The 17,814-nt window shown below is 40.2% G+C and overlaps 1 protein-coding gene across 6 annotated transcripts in view; it reads left to right on the top strand.

Moving 5' to 3' along the window:
* Positions 1-17,814, top strand: part of LOC140188725 (segment polarity protein dishevelled homolog DVL-1-like) — a 154,920-nt gene that overhangs the window by 110,018 nt on the left and 27,088 nt on the right. For 4 of the 6 annotated variants that reach the window (XM_072245301.1, XM_072245297.1, XM_072245296.1 and 1 more), the window contains 3 exons: positions 8,443-8,575; positions 16,294-16,387; positions 17,510-17,579. In XM_072245301.1, coding sequence (XP_072101402.1) covers positions 8,443-8,575; positions 16,294-16,387; positions 17,510-17,579 — 297 coding nt within the window. Of the gene's footprint in view, positions 1-1,995; positions 2,220-8,442; positions 8,576-16,293; positions 16,388-17,509; positions 17,580-17,814 lie in introns of all 6 variants that reach the window. The other 2 variants (XM_072245300.1, XM_072245298.1) reach the window with 2 other exon arrangements.

Genomic DNA, 17,814 nt, shown 5'->3' with positions numbered 1-17,814 from the left:
ATGATTTGCATAAACTGTTGCTATTGGATTCTTGTCAGATGATGCATCTGCCCCTCTGCCTGAAGAGCAGGAGATCTCTGCCTGTAGATTAATCTCATTGTGTCACAGGTACAGGAGCTGCCGATGCAGTCATTTCTTGGAAAGTCTGATGTGTAGAAATTGGCATGCTTACCTCTCGCCCTGCTTTCTGGGAAGTTAGCCTGCTTTACAGTAAGTGTTGCTTGATGTATATAATGCAGCAGACAGAGCAAGCGAGACTTTTAGTCATTGGTAATGTGTTTCGTATGCTGTTCCGGTGAAGCTTTTCTTTTAATAGTGACTATCATGTTTGGGTATTCACATCAGCAGGCAGTTGGCTGCTAGGCTGTGTACTTGTGCCCAGCAGGTCCATATTGCTTCCACTCTTGCCTTGCTAATCAGGCAGATATTGTACAAATTAGTATCTTAATATTGAATCAATTGTCCCAACAGAAAGCACGTTAATGATTCCAGAAATAGCCCAAGTCTGACTCTTCTTGAACAATGTTGTTTTGTAAAATTTTTGGATGCTTTTGAGGTTGAGGAGGGTTTAAGGGTTAATATCCTGCAGTATGTCTACAAATGTGGGAGGATTATTTCAAATAAATTACTAGATAACAGATTTAAAATCTTAAATTGAGGTTCTGATTTGTAATGTCAACCTCTCCTGCCCTAACTATTTTTAAGGTACAGTAATGTGAATTGAGTTGGTTAAAGATGTATTGAATTGATCACTATTTTCCTGTAACTGAAAAAAAAACGTTTATTTTATTCTGATGATGCAGCATTGCTAAGTATTCTCTGCAAAACAGTGTTCTGAGGAATAAAACATTAGGAGAAAAGCAAGCTCATAGCAGAATGGCATAAAAGCTTACATGCTGTAAAAATATAGAGGATTCAACCAGCTAGTAGTCAGCTTTCCCAGAATGTTTCAGATCAAATTGTACAGTATAAGCTGTTGTATGTGTTCCAGCCTTGTTATCTATCTGTCATGATTTAATTGAAGAACTTAATATAAAGCTGCATTATTTAGGTCCTTTCAGTTCCAGGGAGGCAAAAATAATTGGCAATCACATCCAGTAATACTACTTAGTAAAGAGCAGTTTAGTGTCTTTCCTGGGCCTATTAAATCCTTTCAATAACAAACCTGGATGCTTGTAACTATTGGTATGATGAGACTTACAGATGTCCTTACCTGTGAGAAGCTGGGGCATTGGTGGGGGTTGAGGGGAGTAATAGTACCTTGCTTATAATTGCTTTGATGTCTGCACACACATTGACCAACTGATGTTGAGGCTGCCAGTAGTTCATGTGGACCATGATGTTTTGAAATCATACCATGCTTTTTTCAGCTCCCAGTATAGTTCATGTGGACCATGTACAGAGACCTGTTGCAAAATACTCAGTACTACACTGTGCGCAGTGATTACTTATGCCATGCAGACCAGCAAAGTTTCATTACCTTAAGTTAGTGAAAAATATAAATCAGAGTAGACTATTTGGCCCCTCAATACTGCTGCATCTTTCAATGAGATAATCTTTACCCCAGTGACACTTTAAGTCACAATATGTGCTGCACCATGTAACCTCATCCTGAACAGCAGATTTGATGTTGCAGTTGATTCTAGAGCTCATGAATTGAAATTCTTCATTCTAATCACACAGACTACAAGCATGGAATGTTTTTACAAAAATCATGATTTGCCGTGCAACCAAGTATGATGTAGTAATGTTAGAAAGGACGATCATAATGGTTGTACATTCAAATAACATTGTCACTTTCCTGCAGATTGTGTCAGCCACCATTCAAGAGCCGACAACAGCACAAACAGTGATACCAAGAGAACCTGTGGAAGGAGGGGTGGATTTACCACTGTGCTCTTGGGGCTTCCTTGGATCTGTTGGGTCTTCTGCTGTAGTAAACACTTTTGCACTGCCTCTGTGGGATTACAGCTGACCTTTCTGCATTTGAAATAGATCCATTTACTGTAGAACGCGTGCGCACTCAACACTAAACGTGTGGTGGACATCAGCAATGGTTACATCAGGGCTTTGGCAGTGCTTTGGAAGGAACAGACAGAGAACAGGGTCTACAAGGCGCACGGCTCAGTCAAATCAAGGCCTCCAGTCTACACATTTCTTCCTGAGACCACTGCAGCCAGTGAGATGCTATCCTGAAGCACCACTCCAGGTTTATCAGTGTGGGTATAAACTACTGAAGAAATGTGGCATTTTCCCTTCTACTCTTCAAATGGGATTCTGCCTGAAGTGTACAACACCAAACTAATCTGTTGCCTGCTGGTATTTGGCATCAATATTTATGCTCCTCACAGCAGGGCTTTAGTCAGTTTGCAGCTGTTGGTATTTTTGTAGACACAGGGTTGCACAATTCAAAAGAAAGGCAGTTGGTCCACTGGTCTGTAACAGCACTTAGGAAAGCAAACCCATTGATCTCATCCTCCCTCTCCTTTTTTTTCCTCCAGTATTCTCTCTTAAACCTGACCATCCTTGACTGCTTTTTTCCATTAACATACACCAAGAGGTGATTTAAGTCACTGGTTAACTTATCAGCACATCTTTGGGATCCTATTCCACACCACCGCTAAATTGTCCATTTTGTTGTTTTTGCAGCCTAGCTTGAACTCCATGTTTTTTTTTATTTCCTGCAAGCATTAATTCAAAAGGAGGCTTCAGAGGCTCTGCCAACCTACAGCTTGGCGCACACACACTCAGTGACCAATCCTCATGTGCCAGTTTTTGCACTGGAGTGTTGTCAGGCTATTGAATAATGGGGATCATCGTAGCCAGGCAAGATCCATTTCTCTCACAAGCATTTTCCATTTACTCATAGTCAGGAGCAGAAATTGATTTATTTGACTCCCTCTCTAACCAGGAATTTTGGGTTAAGTTTGAAATTCTGGGATCGGCAAATTCTGTTCAACCTGGGAATGGAATTTCCATCTTGTGGTTGGTCTGTCTCAGCTGGAGAGTGCAATATTAAGAGCCAGTTAACCATGAAAACTTACATTTAGCAAACGGCTATGTCCTTTCTTTCATAAATGAGACATGGTATTAGTGCAGCCGACGATGAATGATTAGCTTAAGTGAGGTGGAAGCACAGTGAGCAAGTTAGTGAAGAAGCAGAAACAGGGGCAAGACCCTCAGGGGGGTGGGGGCTGTGACAAATCATTCAATTTCATATGCAGTTTGGAAATTGCTGTGGGCAGATATAGAGAAATTGGTTTCCAAAACTGCTTGAATGTGAACACAATTGACGAGCTGATTCTGTGTTAGGAAGGTAATCTTTTTATATTGGTTTCTACAGCTGTCTGTCTTACAAGTGATTTGTCTCACTGGTAACTGAAACAAACCCTAGAGTCATGTGTGACCCTGCAATGAACTCAGACCACAACTCCTGTCATCGCTTAAATACAACTTCTGCCTCCATAACATTGCCTGTCTCAGTTCCACCACAGCTCTACCGCTACTGAAACCCGTATCCATCCCTGTCTTCCCTCCAATCTTGACAATGTTGGCTATCCAATTTTCCATGAACCCATTCATCCAAAACTCTGCTGCTCCTGTGTTAAAATCACACCAATTTCCATCAGCTATCACCTTCTATTTATATCTAATTTAAGATACAGTGCAGAACAGGCCCTTCTGGCCCAACGAACCACACCATCCAGCAACCCATCTATTTAACACTAGCCTAATCACAGAACAATTTACAGTAACCAAATAGCTAACTAACTGGTACGTCTTTGGACTGAGGGAGGAAACTAGAGCACCAAGACGAAACCCACATGTTCACGGGGAGAACGTACAAACTCCTTACAAACAGTGTTGGAATTTATTAGACTACCATGGCGCCTTCTAAAACTATGTAGATAAATCATAGAACCCTTAATAAAATGTATGCCAGGCTCTGAAAAGAAGCAGGCATAGGTGTAGAGGCCCACCCTGCTCATGTGAAATATTATACTGATTTACACTAATTTCATTTGCCTATATTAGAATTCTCTGTGCTTGAGTTTCTGTCTAAATGCCTCTAAATGTCCTTGCTTAATGGTGTTGGTCCATGGCATAAACAAGGTTGGGAACCCCTAATCTAGAGGTAATACAGACCTAGCATTTTATGACCTGATCCTCAGTGCTTGACAATTTTGGAATAAGTGTAGGGAGCAGCACCAATCTCAAAAGCCTTTGACTCCCATCAGCCAAGAAAACACTACCTAAAAAAAAATGTTCCAATGGCATTTCTTCTCCAGCTTATGTTTGCTTCATGATGGCATGCAAGCCAGGATTCCAACCAAGAGATCTGCAGCAGAAAATATCTTGGTGAAAATTGGTGTTAAACAAGGCTGAATTCCTATCTCCAGAAAGCATGTACTCTGGAGGTGTGATGTCTGGCATGTGAGTACTCGGGGAAAAATGCAGTTGTGTGCAGATATTGCCAGTTGAGATGTATTTTAGCTCTGGGGACCCAGTTGTAATAACTGGTATTGATGCTCTTTTCCGATGTTTTTTGGCTGCAGTGCAGACAAATTGGATCACAGGGGTTCGGTGCTGTTGCTCAGTAACCACCTTTACCATGGTTAGCTGCTGTAGAATTCAGTAAGAGGGAAGTATAATTGCCAACCAGAAACAAAAGACCTTTTATTTGCCAGCTAAATGATGTATATGGAAAGCAGGAGAGTGCATGCTGAGCTGCCAATGTTTTCAAAGCTTCATCAGGTTGGTTTGAGGAAGTTGCTGAAAAACTAAATACCCTATGCCCCTGCCTACAAAAACCTTTCTGTTCTGTTGTGTACCAGAGAAGCTTGCAACAATTATTTCATTGTTCTTCCCAATATAGTATGTCCTTTTTCAGCACCATACAAGATCAAACTTCAAGCAGGTCCTGAGACCCACTTCAAGCAAGCGCAAGGAAATAACAATCCATTCAGTGAGCAGCCATTGATCTACAGCACATTGTAGGGGATAGTGGAGCACGTGACAGTGATTTGAGTGGGAAACCTGAGCTCCCAGTCATTAACCACGTTAGTGTAAAAGGAGGAAGAATAATTCCCCATCTGTTCCCTATCTCACACCTCCCTTGTGCATTTTCCCTATTTCTCTCCTCCTTTGTTTTGGTGCTTTTCCTCTTATCTGATCATATTGACCTTCTCTTGTTGACTAATGCCAATGGATGTTAATGAAGCCCATATCTAGAGAACTCATTTTTAAAATTAACAGACAAGATATTATCCACCCCCCCCCCCCACACACACACACACACAGTATGTACATAGTAAAGAACATTAAATGAGAAAATTTCAGGTGCAACTTGTAGGATGCATTTCAATCAAAGGGTTTGGAGGGTAAATGCTACAGCTTAACGAGTTATTGAGGGTTAACAAGTAATTGTGACCATAATACTGAGGAGTATAGTTTGGATGTGCTAAGAACTCATTTTTAATGAAGGGTTTAAGTGATTTGTATTGTATATGCACTTACTAGGGGTGTGTTGCAGTTAAAGTTTGGCATCAAATTGAGTTTTCAGACAGTTAGCTTTTTAAAAATTCTTTAATTACTCCCCAAATGCTTACCTGTGCATCCACAGGACAAGCACAATCTGAACTGTTGTGTGCGTGAACCTTTTATGCAGTTCAGTCATGGTAGCAAATAAGAAAACAGATATAATTGATTTGACGTGCATTAATCGGAGAGCTGTGACCTGTGGAAAGTCCAGAGTTGATGATAGGCTTGTTTTTGCTAATTGGCTCTTGTTGTGCTGCTGGGGCTTTGAGCAGCTTCACACCAGAGGCCAGCATTCAGCCAATGAACAGTATGATAGGAAAACTAAATTGGGGTGGATTAAGTGTTGATATTGAAGCAGCTGGCTCCTGAATTACGTATGAGTGGTTTGGATTATTTTGTAGTGATTTTGTTTCGAGTTACAGCTGTCACCATGTTCGGTCATACATGCTGCCTGTGAGACCATGAAAGAGTTTATTCTGCATAATTCAGACGAAACGCCTGAGCTGGCACATGACTGTCCAATTCAGGATGCAGGATGGGAAAAGTCCTCCTTGACTAGGTCAATGTTACATAGTTTTAATCTGTACTTCCTGTACCTGATTCCTAATAGACGGGATTAAATAAATGCTTGGGTTTGTAGGCACATGTCATAAACAACGATATCTCACCTTGAGACAATAATCTGTGCTCGTTACGGTTTCGTTCCTGCTAAGGAATGCTATGCCACCTCATTATCTTATTACCTAATATCTAATATTCAAATAGAAAAGTATCACTTCTCTGACAGCAAAATCATTCTATTTGGATATTGAGCTAATACTTTATGGACGGGACATCAGGCGAGGTGGTGTTGGGAGGGAAGGGTGCTGGATGAGTTGGGTGGCATACCATAGCAGGTTGTGTGTAGAATGAAAAGACATGGCACTATTTTCTTTTCCTCTTTTCTCTTTTTAAATTAATGAGGCTCTGGCGTATAATTTGGCAAAGGCATATTTCACCATTGCCCATTTTGCTCCACAGCACAATGTGAAAATTTTCATCCATCCTACTAGTAGTGTTGAACTTCATCTTTGCCTTACTTACTGCAAACTGATTGTATCCACAAGTGTTATAACATCAAATTTTGACAAACTGTAAATATTGTCTTTTATTAATTTTAACATTAGTTGGAGTGACATTGTGGACTTATTTATAGCTGTAAATTCACTTGAACTCAATGCTGCACATTGCTTTTGGAGGAAAAATGCTTAAGTTAATGAAGTGACCTGGTCTGGCTTGTTCCCCGCCCCCTGTAGAGCTTCTACACTTCGGAACCAGTCACTGGAAGCTGACTCCTTTATCAAATGACCAAAAAAAGTGAAAGGGAACTGTACGCTCAGACTGAAAGGATGTTTCCTGTAAGGCAGTTTCCCATCTACTTTTGGTTTTCTCAGGACTGAGATCTGCAGTCTATTTGTCAAAACCGCACTTCCTCAGAGTCGTGCTGCATTTATGAGTTCACGTCATTTCTTCCCACCCAAAACAAGAATAAGACTCTATTCATTCTCACTTTGCACAAGAATCACAAAAAAAATTAATGTGCAGGTATAGCAAGCAATAAGGAATTCAATTGATATGTAGATTAACATGCAAGAAGAGAAAAGGTTTTAGTGCAATTAAATAGGACCTTCATGAGACTGGATATTATTTGCAGATCTGAAATATTGTGTACTTATATTGTATCCTACCCAACTGGGAAGGATATACTTGCGATAGAAGGAGTGCCGTGATTACCATCATTTATACTTAAATATTGTTCCTTGAAGAGAAATTAAGTAGACCCTCTGTAACCTACTTACTGAATAAATGAGATCTATTTTCATTGAAATAGATATAAAATTCTTTTGGGGTTTGACAGAGTAAATGCAAAGATGGTGTTTCCCCTGGCTGTGTTGTCAAGAACTAAGTTTTTAAGTCTTAAACAAATTTGCAACTTAGGAATGAGTTGAGAAAAAAAATTCTTCCACTCTAATTCTCTGTCTCACTTCCACTCTTTCTGTATTGAGATTATAACATTGCACCAAGGATGTTCAACATAAGCTCAAAGAACAATGCCTCATCTTTACTCTGGGCACATTGTAGTCTTTAAGATATGATATTTAATAATGTTAGGTAATCATTTTTTTTCTTCCCACAGAATTAGCTCCACTCTTATTTTTAATTTGTTATTTTCCTTCTGAATCTGACTGCCATTTTAAAAAATTTTACAAATTTGGCATGCACTCTATCACAGACATTCTCACTCTTCCCATTTTGATGGAGGACCATTGCCATGAGTCATTGACTCTGTTTCTCCCCCTACCATGATCTGCTGAGTACTTCCAACATTCTATTTTTATTTCTGGTTTCTAGCTCCTGTGTTTTTGTTTTGCTCCAAGCTTTGTCTGGTAGTTATCCACAGCTATATTCTGTACCCTAACACCCTTTTTCCCCTTTTTCCATTATGTGCCAACAGGGAAAGCAATATTTGGTCTCCTACACTGTTGCACTCCTGAGGAGTTTAACTAAGCACATTAAATACTACAATGCTCAACAATTACTTCAAGAATTTCAAATAATAACCCATTTCAGCATGTATTTCACACTTATAGCATTCCGTTTATTCCATTCTCCTCTGATTTACCCTTTTTGATTGCAACTTGTTTAATTTTCTAACTTTTCCCATTTCTGACGAAAGATCATCAACCCTGGAATGCTAATCCTCTTTCCCTCTCCACAGATGCTGCCTAATACCGACTCATTTTCAGTATTTTCTTTCGTTTCACAATTCTGAGTGCTTACAATATTTTGTTTTTAAAATAAGTGCAGATTTCTTGTGGGAGTCATTGACCATCACCTAATGGCACTGCATTTCTCCCCCAGTTGCACGAGTAAATGGACACACAAAACCGGATCGGCATCGAAATCCAGGTGGTTATGATAGCGCCTCCACTGTGATGAGCAGTGAATTGGACTCGAGCAGCCTTATCGAATCCGATGATGACAATACCAGCAGGTAGGAGGAAAGGGTATTGAATGTACAGGTAATAGGGTGGCTGATGTATTGGACTAGGGATGGGATGTCTAATGCATTGGATGGATAATGGTAGAACTGATCTATCAAGTTGGTAATTGGATTGATGAGGTATCGAAAAAGGAATGAACTAGCTATTGCAATAGATGGGAAAATGGGATAGTTGGTGTATCAGATGGATAAGAAGGTGGCTGACACATGGCATAGGGACTGGAATAGCCAGATTAAATGGGCATTGGGATAACCAATACACTAGATGGGTAACTCCCAGAGGAAATACTTCAGGACTTTGGTAGAACAGGTAATGTGCTGTACTAAAAATCAAAAACCTATGAGGAAAGCTGAGCATCTGTGCAAAGTGAAGCAGTAATTATTTTATGTCCTTGACGTATTGTCATGTTTGGAGCATGTCTGTGATGAGGTCAAATACTGAGCAGTCCTGGTGAAACCCAGACATGGAATCAGTGAGTATGTCAGGCAGATAATAGAGCAAGTGATTTGGTATACAGGAGGAGGATGTTCTCAGAGCAATGCGAGATAATACATTGCCTGCTAATGCTAGCTCTCTTATAAGGATTGAATATGTAGGAGGATTATGTGGAGGGTTCCAATCTGGAATGTTGAGCATCTTGTTGTGTCTACAGTAGTTTTGCATTTTATTTTGTGTCATGTATGCAAAATCAAAAAATTAAAACAAAATCTATTTTGTCCCTCCTCTTCTAAAGAGAAATCCCTCCCTTCTGAAACTGAAGGTTCTCTCTGAGGATTTGGGAATCTCCTCCAAAAGACTTTGTCTGTATTGGAATTCATGCCCCTCCAGTCTTGAAACTTTTGAATCTTTATGATGATTCAGCCAAATACACCTACATAGATCCTTACAATAGTTTTGTACATGTTTTAAGTACTCATCCGCATGTGTGCGTGAAGAATGTGTGTATTGACAGGGTGATCATGACTGTACCCAACAAAGCAAGCCTGATTCTATCCTAATGAGAAATTACTGGATAAAAATCAGGACGGATACATGGTTGATGCAGTTATTTTACTGGCTCAAAGATGCCAAAAGCACTGGTAGATCCAGCAGCAAGCTCCAACTCTCAAGTATCAGAGTCCATGCTAGTTCTGTTATCCATGGAATTCTGCAACCCTGATGGAAGCCTCGCTGTGTGCTGAATATTTACTGGCTTTTTGAAAAGTTCCCTGCTTTCCTCCCATTTTTCTATTTCTACATATCTGGTCCCTCATTCTTCCTCTAATCTTCTGACTGGGATATCTGTTCATGATACCTTTTTAAATCTACAATTTTCAAATATTTAGCCACACTCCTTTTTATAAGTTATTCTGGATTTTCCCTCAGTTCTGGTCAAATATCCCATGCTTGATGCACCATCCACATGAATACATTCCTCTTAATCCTTCTGTTCATGCTTAAGTCCTCTAGACTATGACTTAGTAAACACTGGAAAAGTTTTTCCTCATTCACCTTATTTAACAAAATCTGTGTTTTTGAACACACTCCCAAATTTCTCATAAGTTCCTAAGTTTGACTGAAAAGACTTCAATTGTTTTTCTCTGTTCATTTCTAGCACTCCACCGTGGAGTCTTTAAGCGCTGGATTCTTGGTTCATGGAAATTCCTACAAACATCCACTTACTTAGTATAATACAGGACATATTGTAGGGGAAGGGTGCCAATAAATCAGACTAATTGCCCTAGAATTACATAAAATCATGAGGGGTAAAGATAAGGTGAATAGTCATCGTCTTTAACCCAGACAAAGTAAATCTAATCTTTGCCATAACTTGTTATATGCTAGGGAATGACTATGTGAGGAAAAGGGCGATGGGAACAATCTCCCAACTGTTAAGCATATCTTTACTTTGCACCTCCCTCCACTTTCCGCAAGGATTGCTCCCTCCGCAATTCCCTTGTTGATTCGTCCCTCCCCACTCATCTCCCTCCCGGCACTTATCCCTGCAAGTGTCCTACGCACCTGCCCATGCACCTCCACCCTTACCCCCATTCAGAGCCCCAGGCAGCTCTTCCCGGTGAGGCAACACTTCACCTGCAAATCTGCTGGGGTTGTCTATTGTGTCCGGTGCTTTTGCTGCAGCTTCCTCTATATTGGTTAGACCCATCGTAAATTGGGGGACCGTTTCATCGAGCGCCGTTCACCACAAGCAGGACTTGCAGGTGGCCAAACATTGTAATTCCTATTCCCATTCCATTCCAATGTGTCAGTCCATGGCCTCCTCCTGTGCTAAGATGAGGCCAACCATCAGAACAGAGGAGCAACACCTTCTATTCTGTCTGGATAAACCCCAATCTGATGGCATGAATATCAATTTCTCCTTCTTGTAAGCTAATTACCCACTCCCCTCTTCCTCTGTTCCCCACTCTGACCTTTTACCTCTTCTCACCTGTCTATCACTTCCCCCTGGGCCCCCTCCTCCCTCCCTTTTTCCTATGGTCCACTCTCCTCTCCTATCTCCTTCTCTTTCAGCCCTTGACCTTTCCCACCCACCTGGCTTCACCTATCACCTTACAGCTAGCCTCTTTCCTCTTCCCCCCACCTTCTTACTCTGGCATCTTCCCCCTTCCTTCTCAGCCCTGAAGAAAGGTCTCAACCCGAAATACCGACTATCTATTCTTTTCCATAGATGCTACCTGACCTGCTGAGTTCCTAAAGCACTTTTGTGTGTGTTGCTTTGGATTTCCAGCATCTACAGACTTTCAGTGACTATCGTAAACAAGCTAGTTTGGAGCAAATCTTTTTAGATTTGTTGTTTTAACAATTAGTTGTTTTGCTTATTTATTGCTTCAGTTGCTGCAATGAGATGTCACAATTCCTCCTTTCTGAACTGACAATGGTGAGGCATAATGGACATTGTGAAGGGAGATATTTTAGGTAAGACATTAAGATGTTGTGTGTGTTGAAGAGCTTGTATTGGATGATTTGTTGACTAGACTACAGCCGGGATAGCAGTTTAGCTGAGCATTTCCATCACTTTTCTCTATGTGAACTCTAAGTAAGTGATGACAATTAAAACTAATTCAGTGAACAAGGAGCAAATTAATTCAGTGATGGTGAGGATCCTTTATAAATTCAGATGTATTTTTAGATCTGCAGAGGTCAATGTTATTAAACTAATTCAGTGGAAGGGTGTAGTGACTTCTAGTGTAGTAGGATGACCCTTCACTGGAATGTTCCCTCTTTATTTTATGTCAAATAATTTATAGAATCCATTAATGATTCTTAACCCTTTTGTAAATGAAAAAATATACTACTTTGTTTCTTCTTCAATATGTAGATTCAAACTGCCAATTGCCCTTTGAAGGGACTGGAGTTAAGCCCCCTCTTCTGCTATAGGTGCTGATCTTATGGAGTTTGCAGTTCTTTGGTGAAGTTGAAGTTCCCACCACTATATGAGGTGCTGCTTTCTTGCTGAGATTTTCTTGCAGGCTAGCCAGTGGTCCTGTGGCATCTCATCCAAGTGATGTCCGAGACAATAACTGACCAGTCTGTTGAACTACGGAGTTTAAGTTTATAAACTATGGAATTTGGATGATGTGATCAGTGATTAAGAGCAGCAATGCTCAATGTAGGGAGGATCCAACATTTTATTGGTTCTGTTGTACAATATAAAGATGAGCACCAAAAACAACCATTCTGCTTAACATCCAGAGCAGCTTTTTTAAAAGGATTGTCTAAGTTGGTCCTGCTTCCTTGTCCCTTCCCATAGCCTTGTAAGTTTTTCAATTTTTAATATTTGTCTAATTCCTTTTGAAATGTTAATCTGCTTTCAGCCTTTTCAAGCAAAGCATTCCAGACGATAACAACTTTCTGCATAAATAAAATTCTCTCCTCCTCATCTTTTGACAAGCCAGTATCTTCTGGTTACCAGCTGTCTCGCAATGGAATGTTCTACTCTCTTACTGTAAGACATTCATAATTTTAAGTGGATCTATCAGATATCTTTTTACAATTCTCTACTCCATGGAGAATGTCCCTTAATTTCAATAGTCTTCACGCAATTGAAGGCATGCATCCATTGTACCATTCTAATAATTTTTCTCTGCACCTTTTTGGAGGCATTAATCCTTTCTCAAACACATCACCAGAACAAAATCCGATTCTCCTTCCGACTCCCAAGTACTAAATTATAATTCGACTTGGTGCCCTTTTTCACTCAGTTTCCTCACCAAAATTCAGATAATGAGAGCCCAGACTTAGTCATGAATTCACATAGTAATACATGGAAACAGGATTTTTTTTGTCCCAACGGGTCCACACTAACCACTGTATCCTCCCTGCTAGGTCCAGTTGCCTTTGTTCAGTTTATAACCCTCCAAGCCCTTCCACTCCATCAAAATGCCTCTTAAATGTTGTTATTGTACCCACCTTAAACAACTTCCTCTGGCAGCTCATTCTAGGTACTCACAAGCTTCTGTGTAAAAAAGTTGTATCTCAGGTTCCGTTTAAATCTCTCCCCTCTTACTTTGTATGTGTGCCTTTTTTGTTTTGGATTTGCCATTCCAGGGGGAAAGACTGACTATCCATCTTATCCATACCCCTCATGATTTTATAAACTCTGATGATGTCACCTCTCATTCTTCTACGATCCATCATGTTTCAGCTAGTATCTGTTAACTGGCCATGTTCTCCCCAGTTTTGACACTTCCGTTCCTGAAAACAAATCTAATCCTCAATGGTCTTCAGTTCACAGATCCGGTTTCCAGTTTGATGCCTATCTTTATCAGCCACATTTTGGTGTGTATGAAATTAATTTCTGGCAACAGTGAATCAGGGAAGTTGTTTTGTGGACAAACCCCACTCTCCTCTTCTTGATGAGATTTGAGATATAGTTGCTAAATTCAGTAAGGAAGAACCAGTGGATCTGGTGCATTTAGATTCCCAACAGGTCACTGAAGTCCTAGTGTAGTAGTAATTCCTCCACCTAATACTTCCTTGGGGTTGCAAGTAATGACTAGGTGGATACTGCATGGATCAGAGCTTGAGCGAGTGAAGGAATGGGTAAATATATAGCAGTTTTCCACTATACCAACAATTAATGTGAAGACATCCACTCCAGTAGAGAAAACAAAGGCAAAATATGATTTAAATGGTGAGAAAATGGAAAATATTGATGTACAAATAGATCGGGGTGTTCTTGTACAATAGTCACTGAAAGCAAATGCACAGGTGAAGCAAGAAATTGCGAAGGCAAATGTTATGTTGACTTTTACTGCAAGAGTATATCTGTAGATGGTCTTAATGAAACCACACCTGGAGTATTCTGTGCAGTTTTTGCCTCTTTGCCAGAGGAAGGTTAAACTTGCTGAGGAGAGAGTGAAGTCACACCAAACTGATTCCTGGAATAGCAGGGTTGTTATGTGAGAGAGATTGGGTTAATTATGCCTGTATTCAGTACAGTTTATGACAGTGAGGTGTGATCTCATTGAACAGGGCTACAAAGACAAAGTGTAGGGAAGGATAATTTTCCTGGCTTGGGTGCCTAGAACAGAGTCTGAGGATATGGGGTAAAATGAGGCAAGGAGAAATGTATTTGCTACTGGTGGTAAACACTGTAATTTCCTTACCACAGCAGATGTTTGGGAGCCAAGTAGCTGGATGTGTTTACAAAGGAGATGAGTAGGGTTTTATACACAAAAGCAATCAAGGCACATGGTGAAAGAGAGGGAATATGGCATTAAACTAGATAATCAGCCATTATCATATTGGATGGCAGAGTAGTTTCAAAAGGGCCAAATAGTCTGCTCCTGATTCTAATTTTGTTCTGAGTTCAGGAGAATAAGAGGTGATCTTATTGAAATATTGAAAGGTTCTGAGCAATACAACCGGTTGGATACTGAAGGACGCGGGGGTGGGCGGCAGCGTTTCAGAATAAGGAGTTATCCATTTAAAAAAGCGAAGCAGAGGACTTTCTTCTCTCAGAGGGTTATGATACATTGGAATTCTGTACCCTGGCAAGCTATGGAGGTAGAATAAAGAGATGTGGTCAGAGTGCATGGAAGTGGTTCAAGACTGGAGCAGCCAGGATCTCATTGAGTAGTAGACCAGGGTTGAAGGGTGAAGTGTCCTCCTGCTCCTTTTCCTTCTATTGTAATCAGCTGTGACTTTCACGAAGAGGGCTGTTTGTAGGACTGCTCTATAGCTTTAATGTTAATGATGTTAATAATGTACATTGATGTCATAGCTCTGTACTCCAGTCCCTAGCCTGGACTCAGACTTGACCTTCAGGCCTCTAACCTCTGGACAAAATAGTATTTAATTCAAGTCAGGGAATTAATAATGGAGAAGCACAACTTCCGGGAGACCATCTCAAGGTCTCAGTCCATCATGAAAAAGTGGAAAAAATATAAAACCATATGCACATTTCAAGGTCAGTCTCCCCCCCCCGCCCCCAAACATAGTTGTCAGGAAAGAACGGCACTTGTAATAGAGGCTACCTAGATGCCAACAGTCACTCTGAGTGAGCTGCAACTGGAGACGAAGTTCATGGCTCCATAATCTCCAAGGCCTTGGCAAAAAGGGTATTTATGGAAGAGTGACAAGGAAGAAGCCCTGGCTTAAAAAAAAAACATATCCTTGCCCGTAAAGTCTTTGCAAAGCGTCACTTAGAAGATAGTGTAAAGACATGAAAGAAGGTCCTGTGGTTAGATAAGACACTTTTTGTACTCAACACCAAGTGGTACGTGTGGTGTGCTAATACTGTGCATCAACCAGGTAACACCATCCCTACTGTAAAGCATGGTAAAATATGTAAAACATTGCTCTATGGAGATGCTTTTCAGCAGCAGGAACTGGAAATTTTATCAGGATTGATAGCAAAATAAATCTGAATAAAAACCTGCCAGAAAGCTTAAGCTAGGTACAAAGTTCGTCTTTCAGCAGGACAACGACCCAAAACACACTGCCAGACCAACAGTGGAATGGCTTCAAATGAAGAAAATTGATGTCCTTGAGTGGCCCAATAAGAGACCTGACCTTAACCCGAACATCTCTGGCAAGACCTCAAGATTGCTGTCCCCTGCCACTCCACAACCAACCTGGCACAGCTTGAGTGATTTTGCATGAAGGAATGGGAAAATTTTGCTCTATAACGTTGTACAAAGCTAATAGAGACTTATCCCAAAAGGTTACTGGCTGTAATAGCTGCAAAAGGTGTTTGAAGTAAGTACTGAGCAAATAAGGATGAATACTTTTGAAGTGCTGACTTTTCACTTTTTGAATTTTTAGTTTTTAATGCTTCACAATTTTACCTTTTTTTTGGGCTGTATTGTGAAAAACGTAGCTAGCATATGATTAATTCTCAGTTAAATTAGCCAAAATTCCTGGTTGTAATATTCACTTATGTGAACAAAGGTTTGGGGCTGAATACTTTTACAACGCACTGTACTTTGATAATAAATTTATTTTGAGCTTTGGTTGGGGAATAAGTTTGTTTTGCTGTTACTACCTTTTCTTACTGCTTGTGTTGTTCTACTGAACAGTATGGTCATGCCATGTTGGCGTTGGAATGGGTGCAACACTTACAGGCTGCCCCCAGCACATCCTTGGGTGTATTGTTAAGACAAATGACACATTTCACTGTATGTTTTGATGTACTGTACACGTGGAAAATAAATCTGAAATTTGAAATTTAATGTGCTGATTTACACTCTCTTTGGTTCCTTAGATTAAGCAGCTCAATGGAGCAGAGTGCTTCCTCTCGACTCATGAAGAGACACAAACGCAGGAGACGGAGGCATCGTATGAGACAGATGGACAGGGTGAGATTGAGAATGGCATCTGACATGAAGGAGGCTGGATTGGGAGAGGGGAGAGCTGCCAGCCATCCTAAATACACAGATATATCAGAGCACTATCAGTGTGAAAAATTGAATAATTTTTTTCTGAATTTTTCCTTAAACATTCAAAATTGCTTAGTAAGCTCACTCAAGGTTAAAGCCTGTGAATAAGTAAAAAATGCTTAATAAATTTCATTATAAATGAAAATAAGTCTTACTCTGTTATCTCCAACAGCAAGTTTCCTAGCTAGAATACGGGGGCTGTGAAAATTGTGATTTACAGCAAAGTGCCATTGGCAACAGCAGCAAATTTCAATACCATGGTGCATTGATCATGGAGTTTATCATAGTAAAAAGTTCATTGCAGTTCACAGGACTGTCATCAACAAAATCTGCCACTGAGCTGCGCGACAGAATATCAGGGCATTTGGCCAAAATCACGATCAAAGAGACAGGTTTTTAAGGTGCAACTCAAAGGAAGAAAAAAGCAGAGAGGCTGAGAGACTATCAAAGAGAATTAATGAGCTTACGGTCTTGGCAGCTAAAGGCACAGTGGCAAATGGTGGAACAACAGGAAGTAGAATTGACAGATCCCTTTTTTCTAATAAATGCCACCCTAACTCAGCATCTTGTCCAAGTGAAATGTAGGATGTGCAAGATTAAGCCCCTTTGTCAGAGAGCAACTTCATCTTCTCTACATATCCCTCAACATCACCATATAGCTGTGCAACTCTACCACTTTTCTCACTACATTCCTTAAACCCACCTTCTCCTATAACCTCCAGTTCATTTAGTCATATTTCTCAATTCCAATTACTCATCCTGAATCCTCAGTATATTTCTCAACTTCCCTTCCCCCGTAGTGTTCTTGCCAGTAATTATTCATTGCCTAACACCAATAAGACAGATGGTCTGTGCAATTATCACTTTGTTTTCTGTTGTAGACAAATTGCTTGAGCATGTCTTAAGTTGTGAGCGATTTAAAAATTATGTAGCTGTTTTTTTCTCCATTAGAAATGTGTCAAGCAATTAAACAAATCAAAAATGGTTTTCTATCTATCTTCAGTTCTGTTAAACAGCTGAATAAATGTTTGTTTCATACAGTCCTCATCACTGAGCAGCATCACAGACTCCACCATGTCACTCAATATTATCACTGTGACGCTAAACATGGGTGAGTGCTGTGTCCTTTTTTGACTATGTAAAGGCAAAGTTGAAATCTCAGTATTTGCTTTTGGTGAGGTGAAGTGAGTTGAAGCTGGTGTCAGTGGAAAGCATATTTGTAAATAGTGTTTAAAGGTTATAGTATATATTAATAACAGAATACAAATTATTTATTCACTGAAATCTGGGCTTCATCAGCACATATTTACTTGTGGCTTAGTTGGAGCATATTTGGAGCTTGGTTG

This window comes from Mobula birostris, chromosome 27 (assembly GCF_030028105.1).
Source record: "Mobula birostris isolate sMobBir1 chromosome 27, sMobBir1.hap1, whole genome shotgun sequence".
NCBI lineage: Eukaryota > Metazoa > Chordata > Chondrichthyes > Myliobatiformes > Myliobatidae > Mobula > Mobula birostris.
The sequence above is the reverse complement of the archived record's forward strand: the minus strand, read 5'-3'. Positions and strand labels throughout refer to the sequence as shown.